The following is a 20,791-nucleotide window of genomic DNA, read 5'->3' on the forward strand; positions in this document are numbered from 1 at the left end:
ATTGTACTATGTAAGATATCTCCAAGCTTTCCTCCACCACGACGCCCACACCCACATTGTCTCCGTTTTTTTTAATGGCCGCTGAAGGCGTCGTCTGGCCCTTGCAGCTATTACTGGTTCGCGTGTTAAATATTTTTTTTTTCTCCTCCCCGTTTATTTAGTCTTCGTCGGTCCTCGCAACTTTGCATGCAAAGCAATCTTCCTTATGAACTTTGTGACGACCGCCCAAAGGCTGCACTACATCCCTGTCCTTTTGGGATTGGCTTTTATACTCCCCTCGCCCACCCGGTCTCTTCTGGGTCTGAGCCTGCTCGCCGGTCTCACTTTGTTCTTGTTCCACCCTCGCATCTCCCACTTGCACACCGTCACGACTTCTCCTTCTACCTGTTCTGCTGCTCTGTCCTTGGCGTCTTACGTGTAAGTCAAGCCTCTCTCGGTGGCTCATCAGCAGCTCCGGATTGCTTCCCTTCTCCGCCCAATTCTTCCTGCCAGGTACGTAACGTCTGCCAAGGCTTTCTCCTCTCACGGCCACATCCACAAATCCGTCCCAGAGACCGCCAAGGCCCAATTCCAGATCGTGCACCGCCCGCTGCGAACATCGCCATTTCCACTCTCATTACTTGCATCTTGGCGTTTCTGGCTTGTGTTATAAGGCCTGCCCTCCTCCCAAGCCGGCTGCCGTTCACGACAAGAAGGCCCATGGCTCCAGAGTCCAAGCCTGCCGTCTGGATAGAAGAATGCCCATTGCCCACTGCCCTGTTCCGACCTCAATCTCAATCCTATCACAAGCCACTGCCAGCCCATTGCCCAGCTCTGCTTATCTCTGCTAGTTGGCGGAGGTGCCGAGATTCAACACCGCCGAACATTCCCGATAGTGACAAGCTACACGCCAAAGGCCGCTACCTATCTTACATTCGACGGCGATCCACCACCCAGTCGTCGCTAACTTACAGCGATTAACTAACACGCCTTCAGGCCTGTAATCAGCACTACTGCGACCAACACCACCACCATCACGACTACCGCCCGGGACCGGACAACCGATTGGCAACGCCGTATCTGGGCCCCGATTAATTACCAAGAAAAAGAACCTGGACCGCCGGAAAGAACAGCACCCCCTCGTTCTCGTGGCTGTTGATGGTCGGCTGGGTATCGCCACCTGCCGCGCCACTGCTACTCTTCAAACGGTGAAGACGGCCGGATTTGTCCAAAAGATCACGTTCCCACGACTCTCCTGCTTCGTAACCATTTTCCACATCCATCTTTCTTCCTCTTTCCAAAATGGCAGTCTCGGCCTCTGTAGGGCCTGCAGTCACCCAATCGGCGCTATTAGGTATTGTTACCCTGCTCAATCTGACTGCCGCCACAAACGCGCCCTTTTATGCGTCATCTGCTTCTTCTGTTTCCTCCCCTGCTCTTTTGCCTATATCTTCTCATGCCAACCCGTCTACAGAGAGCGACGACACAGACAGTGAACCGCCCCTTTCAGCACAGACTCCGCGACCTGCTCTGCTGGACACATTCCGCTTGTCGCCAAACGACCAATCACAGCCTCGGATCCCCGCCAATTTTATCCCCGAGCAGCCCGAGAACAAGCAGCGCTGCAAGCCGTACGAGGATCAACAAAGCGGCGATCTGCACCCCTTTGTCCCGCCCTCTTCCTTTTCTTCTTCCGTATCCTCTGTCCTGTCTGCCTCGCCACTCTCCCCGCTGCGCCAGTTTCCTACCACTGAAGTCGAGGTTCACGACACCATTCCTGAGGAGACTGACGAGACCGATTACGACACGCCCAACGAGCCTGTAACACCTGTAAGCGGCCGCCAGTCCCGTGACGGCTTTCAGCACACCGATCCGGAGCCCGAGTCAGACTCCAGCACCGGAGCCGTGCCCATCCCCATTCCCGGCTTGAGACAGGCCGGTTCGGCCCAGCAGCACAGCCAAAAGTATTCGGGCCAGCACAGTCTCCGTCACGGCCGCCGGAACTCGTATCACCAGCGTACTCCCAGCGACGCAACCGCATCTATCGGTGGTGCGGACCAGAACGACATCTTCGTCGTCGAGGACAACTTCTCGGCCGCAGCTCTGCAGGCAACGCCAACCAAGGCTCAGCTGCTCCCGTTGTCAACGCCCAGCCTTCGTTCGGAATCACCACCAAATTTCCGGCCAGCTACTGCTGTCAGCGGCTCTTTCCTCATTGCTCCACCGAGTGGCAGCAGCAGCGACACTGCCACGATCGCAAGTACAGCCACTGCTGCAATCCGGGTGCCTTCAGCTAGCACCTCCACCATCGCCGCCGAACAGTCCCCGTTGAGCCCCGTTCCAAATCGTCGGTCGCGTGGCAGCTCGTCTACCACCAGTTTCAAACGCACGATGACGAATCTCTTCCGCCGCAGTAACTCGCAGACCGACAAGGCACCCGAATACGACACAACTGGATCCGAATCCAATCTGCCGGATATGGCCGCGCCCACCAATGGGAATGAGGCGCCGCTCGGTTCCCACAAGACGCCGAGCCGTCGCTGGTCCATGCATCGCTCTCTTGCCACGTCGCAGTCACACTCGCCACCGTCGCCGGGGAGCCCTCCTCTGGAGATGGCCATGGGCTCTAAGAGTTCCCGGAAGAACACCAACCGCGCAATAAACGCAGGTGCTGCCTCTCATGGAAAGGCCAGCGGCTTGACTGGGACGGGTGTGAACACACTCCAGCTTCCGCAGATGCCGACGGAAGACGACTTTTTGCAAAACGACAGCAAGAAGCACCGGCAGCGGGCGACGACGACGACGAACCTGAGCCTGAACAATGCCATACACGTGGTGACGGGATCCACCGGCAGCCGCCGCCACCATGGGAAGCTCAAGACCAAGCAGGGCACCGACTATCCTCGTCGTGCGAGCAGCTTCGAGCATGGCAACCAGAACCCGGCCATCGAGATCCGCGGCGAGCCGTGGATTCTCCCGGCTGAAGCAGGCACCGGGCTGAAAGCCCGCCGGATGAGTCTCAGCCTGCCGGACGACTTCACCGTGGATGCAGCTGAGCTGCACACCGAGTTTGAATACCAGCATGTTCTGGGGCGCCATCGTCGCCACCTTGGAAAAGGTGCCACTTCCAAGGTGACGCTGATGCATCGGAAGGGCTTCCCGGATGAACTGTACGCGGTGAAGGAGTTCCGTGGTAAATCGTCCAGCGAGACGCGCGAGGAGTACGAGAAGAAGGTCAAGAGCGAGTTCAGCATTGCCAAGAGCCTGCACCACCCCAATGTCGTGGAGACGGTTCGGCTGTGCACCGATCATGGCCGTTGGGATCACGTGATGGAGTATTGCCAGGAGGGCGATTTGTACGGCCTGGTCGAGAAGAAGTACCTGGTCAGTAATGAGCGGGAAAAGGACCGGCTGTGTCTTTTCCGGCAGCTCGTGCAGGGTCTCAACTACCTGCACTCGCACGGTATCGCGCACCGCGACATCAAGCTTGAGAACCTGTTGATCACAAGCAGTAGCAAGCTCAAGATCACCGACTTTGGCGCCTCGGACATATTTTCCGGCATCCACCCCGGTATTCGGGAGGCGGGCGGGCGATGTGGCTGCAACCTGGACGGCAATGTCAAGCTGTGCAGGCCGGGCATCTGCGGCAGTCTGCCGTACATCTCGCCAGAGGTTCTGGAGGCGAAGGAGGCCTATGACCCGCGCAAGCTCGATGTATGGGCCGCAGCCGTGGTGATGCTGAACCTGATCTTCGGAGCCCCTTTGTGGAACGAGGCGCGGATGAAGCCTGGCCAGGCCAACCCACAGTATGCGTCGCTCCTGCGTGGCTGGGAGAAATGGAACGCCACGCATCTGCCCAAGAGGTTAGAAGCCGAGAAGCAGCACCTTGAGGGAAAGAGCGCCGAGTCGACAGAGACGGCGACAAACGGGACTGTCGAGGAAAAGCCAGCAGCTACCACGGATGCGACTGTTCCTGCTCCTGTAACAGCGACGGGACCGGAAATCAAGGTGACGCCTGCGACCGATCGGCCATGGGTAAAGGCCGATCCGGTGACGGACGGAAACCCTAACAGCATTGTCGAGGGACCGTATCCGACAGTGATGGCGCTGGATGTTTGTGTGAACCCCCCGATTCTGCGGCGGATCATCATCCAGATGCTCAACCCGGACCCGAAGCGACGGGTGACGATCGAGCAGGTGGCCAACCTGCGTTGGATGCGCAACATTGAGTGTTGCCAGCAGGATCTCTCGGAAGACTCGGTAGTCCTGTGTCCGGGCCCGGCGGCGACTGGGCCCATCGATGCATCGAAGCGCAGCGCCGTCCTTCCTGGACAGAAGATATTCTTTCACGACCACCTCCCGGCAAAGGTGCATTCTCACTCGATAGGCCGCATCTAGCTGTGTGCTACGATGGCCGTATTTAATTGATACCTGCCTCGGTCTTGTCATATACCTCTAGACCTACATATATTTTTCTTCATGACCTGTTCATATGCACCGAATCTGACGCCATTATCTGCTCATACTGGCCTGTGGTTACGCGCACTGGGTGCAGCGTTACCGGCGATTGGGATGGCCGCGTCCACAGATGACGTGTCGGGCAGTTCTCGCGATACATACTAGCAAAAGCAGCGGTCTTAAAGTACGACAGATCAAATAGACATCATCGTTAACCCTGTGGCCAGACCGAACGCGGTGCCAACGTCACTAACACTGGTTGTATGTCTTGTCGTTGGGTCTCACGCGGCTCGTTGATCCGCAGTACGTAGCGATATGAGACAGCACGCTGAATGTGGCATCAATAAATGGTCCCTTTGCTGTGTGTCATGTTGTGCCATTCAGCCGGTGGGCAATTGCACACTGACAGTGAGGACTGTGCCGATTGAACGTTGTGTACGGAGTAATACGGCCGAACCACTGGCGAATCAAGTATTCTGATTTCCGATTGTAGCCCTTGCCCTGTACACCGTGCCGTGCTGCTTTGGTATGAGTGGATGGACCGATCGCTGTCTCATCTGTCTGTCGGCCAGCTCTGGTGGCAGATGATGTCATCACAAGGAACCAAGGGGAACTGCACGCAAAAGACATGGGCATGGCAGCCAACTGAATACAGCAGGTGCGCCTCCAGATCTGCCATGGCAAGAACGACAGGACGATAAATGGAACTTCTCAGCGACGTGGCTGTGATCTGGGAATGGCATGACGAGAAAGTGCGGTTCTGGGTGGGCCCCACATATGGTGCCCCAGGGCCAATCAATGCACGGGCTACAGTAACCGGCAGGCGGTTCGTATAGCACTAAGGAAGGGGGGGGAGCTCGTAAAGAGGCCACTTCAGCAAAAAAGTCCAGAGTGTAGTGTCGGGGCTGAAAAGGGAGCTCTTTCGTACGGACTCGTTTCTGCGCGCTTGTGTGTTGCCTTCGCGTTCCTCGAACCAACACGAAGGGATTCGGCACGCTCTCCCTCTTGTTCCTTTCTTTTTCCCTTCTTCCCTTCCGAGCGCCCAATTCTGCGTGAGGATCGAGAAGGCTTGAAACGGGACACTTCTTCTTTCTTCCTTTCTTATTCTCCGATTCTCCCCTTGTCTTTCTTCGCTTCGTCCTCTCCTTGACCCAAACTTCCGAATCATCTTTTCTGCCTCTTCTGCCTCTTCTATCTGTTCGCAAACGGCGTTCTTTGCATCGCACGCCCGCTTCCCCCGTGTCTCTCGCCCGACTGTGCTTCGAAAAGGCTCGCCAACGATCGGGATCTGCAATACGTAGCCTTGTCCCCATAACAATGGCCCGCCAGACCAGCGTGGCCCGGGCGGCGGCTGCCTCGCCGGCAGCTGCTGCTGCGGCGCCTCCGAAGAAGGCAGACAAGGACTACACGTCCGACGGCGTGGCCGACAACGACGTCTTTCTGCTGCCGTTTTCGGACTTCAAGATTTTGACGGCCATCACGGTGGTGTCGGCGCTCGTCCGGCTCTTCCGCATCTACCAGCCGAGCAGCGTGGTGTTTGACGAGGTGCACTTTGGCGGGTTCGCGTCCAAGTACATCAAGGGCCGGTTCTTCATGGACGTGCACCCGCCGCTGGCCAAGCTGCTGATCACGCTGGCCGGCTGGATGGCCGGATTCGATGGCGACTTTGACTTCAAGGACATTGGCAAGGACTACATCGAGCCGGGGGTGCCGTACGTGTACATGCGGCTGTTTCCGGCCGTCTGCGGCATTCTGCTGGCGCCAACGATGTTTCTGACGCTCAAGGCGTCGGGCTGCCGGTCCTCGACGGCGCTGATGGGCGCTGGCATGATTATCTTTGGTGAGTCTGCATTTCCTGCTCTGCTCTTGCTCTGATGTCTCCTAACAGGTCAGAAAACGGTCTTCTCACGCAGGCTCGGCTGATCCTGCTCGACTCTCCCCTAATGATCGCGACGGCCTTTACCGGACTCTCGTTCACGGCCTTTACGAACCAGCACGAGCTGGGCCCATCCAAGGCATTCGAGCCCAGCTGGTGGTTCTGGCTCTTCATGACGGGCCTCGGGCTTGGCATCACGACCAGCATCAAGTGGGTGGGCTTCTTCACGATCGCGTGGGTGGGCTTGCTCACACTGGTGCAGCTCTGGGTGCTGCTGGGCGACGCAAAGCACGTCACGGTGCGGCTGCTGGCGAAGCACTTTATGGCACGGGCGTTCTGCCTGATCGTGGTGCCGGTGACGTTCTACATGGCAATGTTCGGGATCCACTTCCTCTGCCTGGTCAACCCGGGCGACGGTGACGGGTTCATGAGCTCGGAGTTCCAGGCGACGCTCAACTCCAAGGGCATGGCGGACACGCCAGCGGACGTGTTGCTCGGCAGTGCGGTGACGATCCGGCACGTCAACACGCAGGGCGGCTACCTGCACTCGCACCCGCTGATGTACCCGACGGGTAGCAAGCAGCAACAGGTGACGCTGTACCCGCACAAGGACATCAACAACGTGTGGATCCTGGAGAACCAGACGCAGCCGCTCGGTGCGGACGGCGAGACGATCAACGGGACGGATGCTTGGAACACGCTGCCGGCCGAGGGCGCGGAGCTGCCGTACATCTACGACGGGATGACGCTGCGGATCTTCCACCAGGCGACGGCACGACGGCTGCACTCGCACGACGTGCGGGCACCGGTTACAGAGGCGGACTGGCAGAACGAGGTGTCGGCATACGGATACGAAGGCTTTGACGGCGACGCGAACGACTACTTCCGGGTAGAGATTGTGAAAAAGTCATCCGACGGCGAAGTGGCCAAGACGCGGCTGCGCACGATCGAGACCAAGTTCCAGCTGGTGCACATCATGACGGGCTGCCTGCTGTTCTCGCACAAGGTCAAGCTGCCGGACTGGGCGTCGGAGCAGCAGGAGGTGGTGTGCGCACGGGGAGGCAGCCTGCCGAACAGCCTCTGGTACGTGGAGTCGAACGAGCACGCGCTGCTGGGGCCGGAGGCCGAGAAGGCCAACTACCGGCAGCCGGGGTTCTTTGGCAAGTTCCTGGAGCTGCAGGCGGTGATGTGGAAGACGAACGCCGGGCTGGTGGAATCGCACGCGTACGAGTCGCGGCCGAGCTCGTGGCCGCTGCTGCAGCGCGGGATCAACTTCTGGGGCCAGAACCACCGGCAGATCTACCTGATCGGCAACCCGTTTGTGTGGTGGAGCGCGACGGCGGCAGTGGTGGCGTACGTGTTGTTCAAGGGCGTGGCCGTGCTGCGATGGCAGCGCAGCTGCGGCGACTACGCGGACGCGACGTTCAAGCGATTCGACTATGAGATCGGCACGTCGGTGCTGGCCTGGGCGCTGCACTTTTTCCCCTTCTACCTGATGCAGCGGCAGCTCTTCCTGCACCACTACTTCCCGGCGCTGTACTTTGGTATCATGGCGTTCTGCCAGATCTACGACTACGCGACAGCACGCAACCGACTGCTGCGGCCGCAGGAGAAGGCAGTGGTCAACACAGCGGGCGCGATTGGCGTGCTGGTGCTGTCGGCCGTGGTGTTCTCGCTGTTTGCGCCGCTGGCGTACGGCAATGTGTGGACGAAGGAGGATTGCCGGCGCGTGAAGCTGTTTGACACGTGGGACTGGGACTGCAGCAGCTTTCTGGACACAGTGAGTGGGGAATTGATATGAGTGAATGATTGAAGCCAGGACTAACGAAATAGTACGAGGCATACGACTCGCAAGCACTCGTGGCGGCTGTTCCGACGACGGCCGTAGAGGCAGCACCGGTTGCAGGAGAGGCAGTAGCAGCAGTTGGTGAGCTGGAGCAGGAGCAGGTGCCGATGGGTGACGACAAGGCAGCAGAGCGGGCAGCACCGCCACCGGCAGACATCTCGGAAGCACCGTCAGCACCACCGGCGGAGAAGCTGCTGGCAAAGACGTTGTTATCACGTGAGCAGCGAGTGGAATACCGCGACCAAGACGGCAACGTGCTGGACGACAAGCAGGTGGAGGCGCTGCGCGGAAAGGTGGAATTTAAGACGCGCTACGAGACGCGGACAAGGCTGGTGGACACAGCCGGAAACGTGGTCCAAGACGCGGTGGTTGACAGCGGCGATGTAGCCGCTGGTGAGGAGGCCGTAGCTGTGGCACCACCGCATCCCGATGTCGAGGGTGTGGACCAGTCGACACGGCAGACGGCAGCCGAGGAAAAGCAGCCGCAGAGCGTGGAGCCAAGCGTGGAAGGCGAGCGGGAGGCAGAGCAGAACCGTGCTCGACCGGCCAGCGAAAGCAACGAGGCAACGGTGAAAGAGTGAGGAGTGGTTGAAGTAGAGAAGATGGAGATGGTGGAGATGGAGGAGATGGTGGAGACAGTGGAAATGGCATGTACGAATAAAAGGAGTATTTGAGTATTCTTTGATTAAAAGCACTGAAAGATCGGGTTGAGACGGAGGACATCTATATCACAAAGAACGATTGTGCAGCCGTGGGGGAGAAGACAGATGGAATGGTCGGCTGTCTGGGTATAAGAATGGACGGACAGCTAGACGCTCATGGTGAAGTCGTGTTCGATACCAGGGGTAACGCTAGCGATGAACTGGGCTTGTTAGCAGAGGGAGGGAGAGAGAGGAGGAAGAGCGCGGGAGAGCACGAAAAAAAAAAGCGAGCGAAAGGGAGAACGAGAAAAAGACCGACCTTGAGAAAGACAACAAGGTACTGGTCGACACGGATGGCGACCTCGCCGTCGTCGACATCGGCCTGGACCTCTTCCCACTCGTTGTCGGTGGTGGCGAGGTCGAGGCGGCGGGTATCGTCAGCGAGGGCGTCGATGGACGAGGCTGTGGCGGAATTCGTTGTTGTCGATGTCGTCTGTGCAGCAGCTGCCTTTGCCTTTTGCGCGGCGACGGCCAGCTTCTCGCGGCGGCGCCGGAGCGCACCGTCTGCACGGTCCAGCAGCGTCTTCATGACGGGGGCGTGCTTGCAGGGATGGACGCTGGCCATCTTGGAGCCGTTTTCGAAAAAGGGAAAGTCCTCGAGGGTGACGGTCTTGTCCTGGTAGTCGCCGACGATGTCGTCCATCATGAGGTGTGGCGGCAGCGGCCGGCCGTCAGGTCGGTAGCCAGACAGGTAGAGACGGGGAGTGGCGTAGAAGGGGGAGTACATGATGTAGAGCGAGTAGTTGCGGTGGCCGCTGTATTGTTAGTGAGGGGGAAAAGAAAAAAGAAAGAAGAAAGAAGAAAAGAAGAAAGAAAAGAAGAAGAAAAGAAAAGACAGAAAGACAGAAAGACAGAAAGATCAAGATACGAAGATAGCACAACACCACAACACACACGTACCTCTTGACGTCTCCTGCTTCCGGGATGATCGCCTCGTCGTCGTCCTCTTCCTCCATGTCGGGAATGTCGTCATCGTCATCGTCGTCGTCGTCGTCGTCGTCTGTCTGCCTGTTCCCCGAACGCGTCCCATCACCACCATGCCGGCTTGCCCCCCCCTCGACACGGCCACCTTCCAGCTGCTCGCCGCCCGTGCGCAGCCAGCCGTCCTCGTCGCCGCCCGTGCCGCCGCCCTCGACCACCTCCTCATCCGCCGCCGTCGGCCGGCCATCGACACCGCCGCCGTCTCCGCCGTACGCCACGTCGCTCAGCCGGTGTCGACACGGCACGTTGCGCGTCACCAGGTACTGCTTGCCCGGTGGCAGGTGCGACACCCGACGGCTCGCCGGCTCGGCGTCGGCCCACGCCCATGTCGGGAACTTGTACACCAGATAGTCGCCCGCCGCGACAAACTCCTCGGGTGTGATCTGGCCCGTCTTGCGGAACGTCGACGTGTGGCGCGCCGGCGTGTACCGGTCGCGCAGCGTGTTCACCGTCGAATACAGGAGGTTCATGTCGAAGCGAGTCGGTTGTTGTGCTGTGTTTTGTCGTGTTGTGTGTTGCGTTGCTGTTCTTCTTTTCCGTCGTCAATCTCTTCTTTAGTTCTGTTCTCTTGTTCACTCCTCGTCTGTCCTCCTCGTTTGTCTCCCTCAGTTCTGTTCTCGATTGTCCCGTAACTCTGTATGTGGAATCTTGTTTGTGTTGGTCTACTCTGTTCTCCGTACAATCGCCCCTACTGGAAGCTAGGCAGATGGGCGGGGTCACCAGAAGCTCCCCGCCACTCTTATCTCTCCCACGTGACGGCCCACATGACCATCGCTGACCAATCATACAGCTCGTGATCCAAGTCGTGATACTATGTATGTACTCCCGTGTCCTGTTGTCTATCCATGCTCGCTATGTATACCAATGTGTGTGTGCCTGTCGTTATCAAAATGCAAAACGCCGGGTATCTGCTCATCAAGAACGCCGTCTGGTCCATCCTGTCTGACCTTTCTGTCCAGCTTCCTGGACAGCTCCAACCTCCCGCTCAGACAGCCTCTCCCCCCCACTCCTCCATCCCCGTGCTCGGTGGCAGGCTGTACTGCGCGCAAAGCTTCCGGAACGCCGGGCTGAGCCGGTAGAAGCCGTGCTGGGCCAGCATGTCGCGGTCGCTCGTGCAGCAGGGCGACTGCCGCAGCGGCAGCAGCCAGTCCAGCGGGCTGGCCCCCATGACCGCCGTCCAGTTGGCGCACCAGCCGAGGTCCCAGACGTTCATGCCGCGAGGCACGGCCACAATGGCAAACGTGCGAAACGCCAGCTGGTCACGAGCAGCAGCCCGTCTCGCCGCCGCCCTGGCTGCACGTGCCACAGCAAAGGGGTCTGGGTCCTGGGGATGGTCCACCTCGTCCAGCCCCTGTCCGACCTGCTCTCCCTCCTTTGGCAGCGGGTACGTCACCACGTTGTAGGCACCCTCGACGGCCGGCGCGCCACGGCGGATGTGCACGGCCATCAGCTTCGCCCGCTCGCGTCGCTGGTGCGTCTCGACCGACGTCTGGTTCGTCAGCGCAAAGTGCACACACGTGCACGCCATCGCGCTCGCTAACAGGCCCAGAACACCCGTCAGCGCCAGAGCCGCAATGATCCGGGCGTCTGTCCCCTGCGAGAGCGCGTAGCCGCCAATGCCAATCGTCAGGGCCCACAGAAGCGTCGCGTACACGTTGAACTGCAAAAAGAACTTGAAGGCTGTCTGGTCAGCACAGCACAGCCAGCTACCACCACCATCATCACTCACTCGTCTCGGACACCACGCCGCCAACCCACGGACAGAAGTGGTCCAGCTTGCGCACGCAGCGGTTCAGCTCCGAAGAATGGTGTGCCCGGTCCGGTTTCCATGTACCACACGCGTTGCACCACAGCGGCCGTCCGTCTGCGCCGCACTCAAACGCTTCCTTGGTGTAGAACAGCTCCAGCCCGGGACTATCGGGGTCCAGTCGCGGGTCTGCTGTCTCTGGAGACCGCCGCTGCCCCGAATCCACACCGGTCCCGCCCGTTGACCCGTATGGAACCGTGCCACCCAATCCCGCCTCCAGGTCTACCGGGCTGTTGCTTCCGTGCTTGACGTGGCCGCTCGAGTGCCTGTCTTCGTCTCGTGCGTCCTTGGCGCCGCTGCACCCGTGGTTGCGCCCGCTTCCGCGCCCGAGTGCCGCCTTCTTTTTCGTGTGGTAGTATCGCGCACTCTCGGGGCCGAGCGGCACGACGGCGGGGTCTAGACGCGCCGTAATAAAAATCCGCAGGTAGCTGGCCACCATGAGCGCCGCAATCACGACGTAGGGCACAATGAGCCCAATGGCGAGCCCGTGCCGATCGTCCTGGTGCCAGAATTGGTCCCCTAATGGTCAGTAGGGAGGAGCAAGAGAAGAAAAGAGGCAACACATACACAACACGTGCTTGGCAATCAAGTAGAGGGCATAGCCCACGATCCCGGCCAGAAACACCGGAATGCCCAGCGCCACGCCGCGCATCGTCGGGTTGACGCTGTGAACCGGCGGGCCGGCCGTCCTGAAAGCCGGCGTCATGGCGTCCTGGTGGAGGCGAGGCCGAAGAGCTTCGTCGCAGAAGCAGCGGCTGGCTCGCGAGTCGTCGTCGCAAACGGCAGCCGGCAAGGTCGGACAAGAGACGAGCAGACGGGCCGCAGGACAGGCCGCGCCATCCAAACACAAAAAAGGCAGCGGGCACGACAATAACACAGAAACAGGCCAGAATCATGTGGAGAAGCCGAGATGAGAGAGAGGCAGCGAGGGAATTGGCGATGCCGCAAGATCACGTCCGCCACACAGCTCCGCTGCTCCAGATCGATTGACAGAGCGGCGATGGCGACACTCGGCGACGGCAATGGCGCTGGCGACAGAAAAAGGATGTTGATGCAATGTGCGGCTGACTTGCTCTCGTCTGTCCAAAAGCCTGCCTATCAAAACGCCCATCAGGTGTCCACCTGCGGCAGCCTTGCAAACAAGGAAGGGTCGACCAAAACATCGCGTGGGGCCGAGTCCAACAGTCACATGATGTCGCACGTGCTACCAAGCAGACGACCAGTACATGGCCTTTGGCCAGGCAAAGGCCAATTATACACTTTTTCGTAGACTCACCATCATAGGTTCAATGTCGAGTCTCATATTTCCACGTAAGACCGGGACGTGCCTTGCAGCTCGTGCGGCTCTTGAGGCTCTGCCAGACCAACTGCAACTCTTCGCCTTCATCACCGCAAATAAGCGGTCGTCACAACCTTTTGTCCGTTCAGCTCTCCAAGCCATGGCCATATCAATTCAGCCAGTCCCACACGCGCACTTTCCGGCATCATCCCAGAAACGCCAAAATCGCGCTGTCGAGAACTGATATTGCCTTGTCATCCCACGCCGTCTTTCGGTGACGCGTGCACAACATACGCGCACAAACACGGCCCGTCTTACTCAAAACAAAGCTTCGCCTATCCTCTTTCACGCTGGGTAGAAGTGGCTTCACGGTGGCCCCTTCTCTTTGATTTGCTAGTGGTCAGGCGTGCCCATTTTCGCCGCCCAGGCATGTCTCATGACTCTGACCGACCGCCAGTTCTTGAAGCTGCCACTTTCCAAGCATGAGGCGAGCTCCATGATCCTATAAAGGCGGCATCTTTGATATGTGAGGTATCAGTTTCATCTGTCTAACGTCAGTCCCGTGGTGGAAAGACTCTTCCTAAAATAGATTGTTCATCTAGGCTACCACTTACAGCGCCCGAACTCGCTTTCTTGGCCCTACCCTCCATCGTCGATGCATAAGATCTATAAGAAAGTTGCCTGCCTTGCTGCTTCGCTTTTTATAACCTTGCATGAAGGGCGTAGCAAGGCAGGAAGTTGCGGCTGGAAAGAAAAGGTAAGCGCAGAAAAAGATATAAGATAAGGTCATCCTCCATCTACCAGAAGTCGCGGAAGGGGTGGACAAGACAAGACAAAAAGCGCTGTGATTGGCTGCTCGGTTTTTACGTCAGCGAGCCTTCGAGCCGTGCTCCCCGCTTTCCTCAGCAATGTCTTTCTCTCGCCCCGGACCACGGATCATTGTTTTTACTTTCTCAACTCCTTCTAACAACTTGCCTAGGTGAGTGTTATACTCCGTACTGTGTCCCACTTCGCTACATTCTCCACAGAACTTTTGAGCCTCAACTCCACCACAGCTGCCTATGCGGACTACAGATTTCAGCACCTGTTGGGCAAAAATGAGTTTGACGACAAAACCCACGCAGAAGATGGTACAAGTGTGCTGTGCATTGAGGCTCTTATGGCTTCGCCACACCTTGATGAAACGTCGGTATACTTGAGAAAAAAAGGCACACAAGAATGCCAACAAGAGTCATCTCCTCCCAAAACGCCCAAAGAAATTAGGTCCTGCTGAATAGGCGGTAGGCGAAGGTAGGTTGCTCTTGCAGCGCCTGTGGAGTCCTATCTAAGGCGACCGTGGTGTATCAGGGGGCGTTCTCGCCCAAGACTGCCTAACGACATAAGTCAGGCTCCACGATTCAAGGTGAATGCAGGCAGTGCGGTTGTTGTGTTGAGCCTTTACAGCGCACGAGTGTATATACGAATTGATGTATGCACAAACAATGCAGCTATTTTACTTTATTTTATCAGTATTACTTTCCCCGTTCTTTGCCGTGCTGCTTGCAAGTCTTTTGCTTGCCGGGCTGCTTTACTACCATACATATCTGCGTTCAATTACGTTTACAACAAAGCAGCAGAAACTATTCTCTTCACTTATTGTGCTGTTGTGGGCTTTGCCCTGTTGAAGGAGACTGATCGGAAAGCACAGCTGTGACTAAGTCGGGGCACATTTCAACTTGCAAGGGTCAAATGACTGCGCACTCACCAGTTACTATACCCCCCCTCCCCCCTGGACACTTGAAAATTCTACATCATTGATTCCAAGTGATGTTGCTCGTCATGGGATGTGGCTGTGAATCAGTTTCCCTTATGACTCTTCGCCCCCCTTCTTGCAATATGTGCTATTGCTAACTCTTCCCTTTCCTGGGCACAGCTGTGTTCGACAAAATAAGGCCAACGCGGACCGGAATCACTTTGCGGCGGCTACCGAGAGTGAAATCTTCTACTTTTGCTGACTGAGGCTGTCTAAGCTTTGCCAAAGCACGTCTCTTGATTTTAAGGCGCCGAGGCTCAAAAGCTTATTCTTGCCACCGCTCTTCAACCCTCAACGAGAAGAGATGGATCTTGCAGAGAAAACACCTATGCTCAGCCAGCTTTTGCCACTTTTGGCCAGCATCAGCTCCACATCCGCTCCTCGTCGCACGCATTGTGCCCTTTCCGTCTCCGCCCTCTCTCCAAAACAAAGGGTCACGAACGCCAACAACATGTCCGACATGGCCGTTGTGCTGTTACACGGTTTTGGCGTCGATGAGTCCGTCGTCGCCTCAGATTTCAGTGTGGCCGTGCTTTTAAGATGTGATGCCCTGGAAACTTGGCTCTGTTTGTCTTGCAATGTATATTGGTCCATTGATAGGTCGAGAAGACGCGATCAGGAGGCATCTCCCAACAATTGCTTTTCCCATATGGGATTACACTGCTGCGCCTTTTGCGTTCATTCGCATGGTCCGCATCTAGGTTGGTGGTATAAAGGCGCTCGTCTGCGCCAGCAACAACCTTCATTATATCAGTCTCATATCCCCATACCATAATCCACCGCTCCCACCATTCTTCCTCTACTCGTTTTCTCTCTCCAGATTAGCCCAACCAAGCACAGGTCAAATTCAAATAAAACATTCATACGCACAGTCGCCGGCTCCAAACATGCACTCCAACGGATTCAGTTTCAGCAACAAAGCCCACAACGTTGAGCACGGGTCTGAGCTCCTCAATTATAGTATCTGGGTTTGCGTACGTATACATTTTCTATCCGTTCTGCTCAATCAAATAGCTCTACTGACTTGATTGGTTTTCAAAGCATGTGTGCAACGAGTCCGTGAACGGCCCGAGCTCCTCTATGTGCCCGGAGTGCCAACATACGAAGTGCACTGACTGCCCACCCTGCAAATAAATGCACAGATTTTGAGACAAGAGTATTATTCAAACTCGAACTTGCTCTTACCTCGATCGACTTCCTCCAGCATTCACTCATGGACTGGCTTTGATATTTCTTTGGACATACAAATTTTGGTGTTGTTAGATTAGACAGGGGAGTGTACTGGATTAGACAGAGGAGCTACTGGACTCTTGGGGCGTTCATTGGTTCGGTATAGATCTCTTTGGTGCGAACCCTCTCATAGATCTCTGTGGTAGAAATTCTGACAACATTGCAACATTGTGTTTCTGTTGCTGTGAATCTGCTTGGATTGTCACGTGGCCCAATGACGTAAATTACTGATACGGAGCTACCCCTCTCAAGCTGTCAGTCAACACTAAGTATTGGCGGCCGTACTTGCCGAAGAGCCCGTTCTATCAAACTTCTGTCGGCCTTCTATTTCCTTTGTGCCATCCCAGTCGGCCTCTTCTTTCAAATTGTTGTCTTCTCCGGTCATCGCCTCGTCTCCGTCTCTGCCATGACTACGCCCCGTGTCTTCATCATCCGCCACGGCGAGACCGAGTGGTCGCTCAGTGGTCGACATACCGGAGTCACTGATATCCCATTGACGGCCAATGGAGAGCGGCGAATCATGGCCACTGGCCGGGCAATGGTTGGCAAGGACCGGCTGATTGTTCCCAAGAAGCTGGCTCACATGTGAGTGTTTTGTTCTTTGTTCTTTTTTTTTCCTCGCTTCGCTCGATCTTTTCCTTCTTTCCTCGCTTCGCTCAATCTTTTTTTTCTTTCCTCGCTTCGCTCGATTCTTTTCTTTCTTTGCTTTGTTCGATTGTGTTCTATTCTCCTCTTGTCGATTTCTTTTACTTCTTGGTCTTCTCTCCTCGCTTCCTCCCTGTTCGTCCGCTCATCCTCACAGCTACGTCTCTCCCCGTCGCCGTGCCCAACGCACCTTTGAGCTCCTTCATCTCGACCTCCCCGAACCGCTTCCGTGGCAGTGTCACGGCTCCTCCGACGGCCGCACCTCGCCACCGCACCTCTGCAATGCCCGGGTCGAGATCGCGCCCGACGTGCGCGAGTGGGACTACGGCGACTACGAGGGCATCACATCGCCCGAGATCCGGGCCAAACGTGTTGCTCAGGGCATCCCTGGCCGCTGGGACATTTGGCGTGATGGCTGTCCCGGAGGCGAGTCACCCGCCGAGATCACAGACCGGCTCGACGCCCTGATTGCCGACCTTCGCGAGCGCTTCCACAAGCCCGCACTCGAGGCCATGGTCAAGGCCAAGACTACCGGCACCAAGGCGGCCAAGGACGCTTCTGCCTCTCTTGCTGGTGACGTCCTCATCGTCGCCCACGGACACATCCTGCGGGCCCTGGCCATGCGTTGGGTCGGTGCTGCACTGCAGGACGGGCCGACCTTCCTTCTCGAGGCCGGCGGCATCGGAACACTGAGGTAAATTCCAGAGCGCAAAAAAGCGAGCGAAGCGAGGACCAAAAATAAAAGGCCGTCACTGACGTACCACAGCTACGAACACAACAACATCGAAGAGCCGGCCATCCTTCTGGGCGGTGCCTTCACAGTCGATCTGGATACGGATGGCGAAGAGAAGTGAGCGAAGCGGAAGGAGAGAAGAAACCCGGACAGAGACGGTACGTGTAGGTGCCTCATGTCGCAGGGAAATTGGGACGTAGGATCAAGATCGATCCCTTTAGATGGAGTACATACAGAATAGATCTAGGGGCGCTGGCCACTTCACTTCACGGCAAGACCGGCATTGGAGAATCAGGAATTCTTTTTTTCTCTGGACATTGTTCCAGTTCGGTGCCTCCGGTCAGAGTCCGGCCCGCTGTTCTGTCTTCTGTTGGTCTACTCTGTACAAGTAGCAGCTTTTTTCGTGGACCGTCTCTGCTACAATATCCGGTGATCAGGCTGGCGAAGCAGCCAGGCACTTGCCATGGCACTCGCTCGTATCTCCGTCGGCCGGGTCAACCTGGGTAGCTCGGGCGGAGATGTTACGGAGTGGAATGGGGGTGGAGAGAAGGCGGAGTGGACCGACAGTGAGATCTAAGCGGTGGCTGCCGGTTCAGGGAGGTCCTGTTTCTTTCTCTTTTTCTTCTTCTTTTTTCTTTTTTCCCCCTTTCTACGAGGAGTGTGTCAGAACAGATGCGGCGCTCGGCGCTGGTCTCGGAACAAAAATATGTCCAGAAGGAGAAACGTGGTCGTTGACATGTGAGCTGGACGACGTGAGGAAGGCAACCGAAAAAGAAAAAGAGAGACATTTGATTGTCTCAGACAGCAGCCTGGAAATTGGAAAAAGGAACGAGTTGGGCAGAAAAGGCAGGTGAAAAGGTGGACAAGCGGGCTGACCCATTGGGCCACCGAGTCTTCTCTGCCGGATGTCGGGGAGTGCCGCCTAATGCTAGATGATGATCCGCCTCGTTGGAAAGACAGCGGCCGCTAGCCCTTCTCCCGCTTTACTATCTTACTATGTATCTTATGTCCTGTCGTCGGCCTGCTGACGGCCCCCCAGGCCAGACGTACATAGTACGACGTATGTTGTAGCGGTTGCGCTCGCTTGGACAAGCTGCAGCTCTTCTGGTCTGCGAGAGCTCTGCGTTCTTTTTTGGCCTCGTCCGGCCCTCCTTTCAGCTGGCCGAAAAGACGGTGAGCAGGAACAGAATGGGAGCCCATGCTTGCGTAAGCCCAACCCGAGGATAAGCAGGAAACACCGATAAGCAATGTAACCACGGCAGCATTCCTGGACAGGAGAAGAGCAGAAAAGACGCACGCCACATAGAAAGTGACCCGGAGAAAGAGAAAGAAAAGGAACGAGGAGGGAGAAGAGGGGGGGATGCAGCACAGAGGTGGAAAGAGAGAGAGCAAGAGAGGGCCGACAGATGGCGCAGGCCTGCAGATACATACTCCGTACTCTGTGCTCCGTAGTCAGATACGTGCTGCAGGCCAAGGTCATGCCTCTGCATTCGAATGCGCTCTTAGCAGCCCGCATGTTGGATCATGCCGCCTTCAGCACGGCCGGCCAGCGAGGAGGCCAGCGAGACTCCCGATATACGGCAGGCAGAACGACAACAAGTCCGAGGAGGAGAGAGCGCGTGCTACTGTGCGCTTGGTCATGCTGCCGGAAAAGACGTGGCTGGTGTGTGCGAGTGCGTGTGCGTGTGCTGTGTGCTCGGAGATCTATTGGCGTGCCAAACGGAGGAGTGGGAGCTTGTCCAGACGGCAGTCCGTCGTCCTTTTGGGGGGGGTTTCTTATTTTCTAATTTTCTAATTTTCTTTCTTTCCTTCTTTTCTTTTCTCATTTTCTTCCTCTTTTTAATTCTTCCTTCACCTTCCTCTCCTCTCGCCCCCTGCCCGATTCCTGACGTCTGCAAAAGCAGCCTTGCCCAGGCCCCGGCCTGTCTCTTCCCCCAGACCCAACATCACGCCGACAAGAGGAGACCGGCTGTGCTGGCGGGCCGACAGCCTATCGATGCAGACGGCCAGGGGGGTAGGTGGGAATGAGGAGGGGGGCTGGCCGTGGGTGGATGCTGCAGGCGTGGCCAGATGCCAACCAGTCTGGCTGTCGTTGCAGGTGCTGCCGATAAGAAAAAGGAGGAAAAAATGGGAGACATACCATGTAAACAAAGAGAGAGTAAGATAGATCACAACACAGAGACAACGGTCCCCCCTTCTGACCGCGAGCGCCAATCAGCCGACTGTCCGCACAGACATGTGTGCATGATATTGAATGGCTGCACGTCTGCACGTCTGCATGACTGCATGACTGCCCGCCTCCACCCCATCCATCGTTCGCTCCCGCCATCGGCACCTAAAGTCGACGCCGCTCTCCAGCCGGCCAAGGACACGACAGTGTTCCGGGCCAGCCCCCCCTCCCCAGACTTAAGCGAAGGCAAAGAGGCAAAGAGGCAACAAGGCAAAAGGCAAAAGGCAAAAGACAAAAGGGTTCAGATATCAGGAAGAGACGGCAAGCCAGAGAAGGAGGAAAAAAACACGAGCTCGGACTGCCAGGTCCTTTCTGTCGTCACATCGTGCCTCTGACGTGGGCCTCTCGGGCTGCAAGGGTGGGCAGGCCAGCCAGCCACGGCAGAGAGCGAAGAGTGACAGAGGCAGCAGACGAGAGAAGGCAGAAAAAAGGGAAAAGGGAAAAGGGAAAACAGGGATCCGAGAGCCTGGCCAAAACAATCCGAATCCACATCACGTGAGCTGCAGGCGCTGCACCCCACCCCTTCCCGCGTCGGCGCCCCGTTTGGTCGGCCAGCGGTCGAACGGGTGCCTATGCCGTTTTTGCTCGCCTGGTGGCCCTCGGCCGTTTTAGTGCTCTTAGCGTACGAGTAGTGCTGGCCGTCTGGGACCGGCAGAAGAGCCTTCCCTGTCGCCTGGCGTTCTGCTGAGGTCGCACTCGTTCTGTTGCGTTGCAGTTGCACTCGCGCTTTCAGAACGGTGTATCGCGGCTGCTGAAGTCCTGTGAATCTGTCCTCTTGTCGCTTTGTTTTGTTTCCTTTATCCTGTCCTTTTCGCCTTGACCTCTGGCTCCAGTATTTCCACGTTTCATGAGTCTCGTCGTGCTCAACCTTTCTCTGCCTGACTTTTGCTGACTTTCTGCCCGATCTTTTCTCGTCTTTTTTGCCTGATCTCTCTACTCTTTACTACCTTTTCTACCATTCACCACTCTACCACTCTACCACTCTACCACTCTACCACTCTACCACTCTACCACTCTACCACTCTACTACTCTACCACTCTACTACTCTACCGCTCTACTACCTCCTTGTCACCCCCCTTCGCGCTGCCTTGTCCGTCAGGTGCCGCTCCCCAATTGCAGCCTGTCCTCGCAGACGACAAAAACCTCTCAATCCTCCTACTATGCATTCCTTCTTCTCCTCCCCCTCTCGCTGCCCATTCGCCACACTGCACCCACCCCCTCGCACACTCGCAG

The 20,791-nt window shown here is 57.0% G+C and overlaps 5 protein-coding genes across 5 annotated transcripts; 3 read left to right on the plus strand and 2 right to left on the minus strand.

The window, feature by feature from the left end:
• Nucleotides 1-1,281: 1,281 nt before the first annotated feature.
• CMQ_5217 (serine/threonine-protein kinase) lies at nt 1,282-4,377 on the plus strand (the record flags this gene model as incomplete). The annotated part of the gene is made up of 1 exon (XM_014318962.1): nt 1,282-4,377. One exon carries the CDS (start codon nt 1,282-1,284, stop codon nt 4,375-4,377), a length of 3,096 nt encoding a protein of 1,031 aa, XP_014174437.1.
• A 1,377-nt stretch (nt 4,378-5,754) lies between these two features.
• CMQ_5276 (protein mannosyltransferase 1) lies at nt 5,755-8,740 on the plus strand (the record flags this gene model as incomplete). Its single annotated transcript, XM_014319021.1, has 3 exons — nt 5,755-6,277; nt 6,331-8,093; nt 8,147-8,740. The coding sequence occupies 3 exons, from the start codon at nt 5,755-5,757 to the stop codon at nt 8,738-8,740; spliced, it is 2,880 nt and encodes a 959-aa protein (XP_014174496.1).
• A 227-nt stretch (nt 8,741-8,967) lies between these two features.
• CMQ_5253 (autophagocytosis protein) lies at nt 8,968-10,311 on the minus strand (the record flags this gene model as incomplete). The annotated part of the gene is made up of 3 exons (XM_014318998.1): nt 8,968-9,021; nt 9,132-9,615; nt 9,761-10,311. The coding sequence occupies 3 exons, from the start codon at nt 10,309-10,311 to the stop codon at nt 8,968-8,970; spliced, it is 1,089 nt and encodes a 362-aa protein (XP_014174473.1).
• A 515-nt stretch (nt 10,312-10,826) lies between these two features.
• CMQ_5355 (dhhc zinc finger membrane protein) lies at nt 10,827-12,354 on the minus strand (the record flags this gene model as incomplete). Its single annotated transcript, XM_014319100.1, has 3 exons — nt 10,827-11,521; nt 11,571-12,167; nt 12,216-12,354. 3 exons carry the CDS (start codon nt 12,352-12,354, stop codon nt 10,827-10,829), a joined length of 1,431 nt encoding a protein of 476 aa, XP_014174575.1.
• A 4,001-nt stretch (nt 12,355-16,355) lies between these two features.
• Nucleotides 16,356-17,904, plus strand: CMQ_5145 (phosphoglycerate mutase family protein; the record flags this gene model as incomplete). The annotated part of the gene is made up of 4 exons (XM_014318890.1): nt 16,356-16,534; nt 16,752-17,288; nt 17,361-17,444; nt 17,778-17,904. The coding sequence occupies 4 exons, from the start codon at nt 16,356-16,358 to the stop codon at nt 17,902-17,904; spliced, it is 927 nt and encodes a 308-aa protein (XP_014174365.1).
• Nucleotides 17,905-20,791: the final 2,887 nt, after the last annotated feature.

The sequence above is a fragment of the Grosmannia clavigera genome, assembly GCF_000143105.1.
Source record: "Grosmannia clavigera kw1407 unplaced genomic scaffold GCSC_132, whole genome shotgun sequence".
Lineage (NCBI taxonomy): Eukaryota > Fungi > Ascomycota > Sordariomycetes > Ophiostomatales > Ophiostomataceae > Leptographium > Leptographium clavigerum.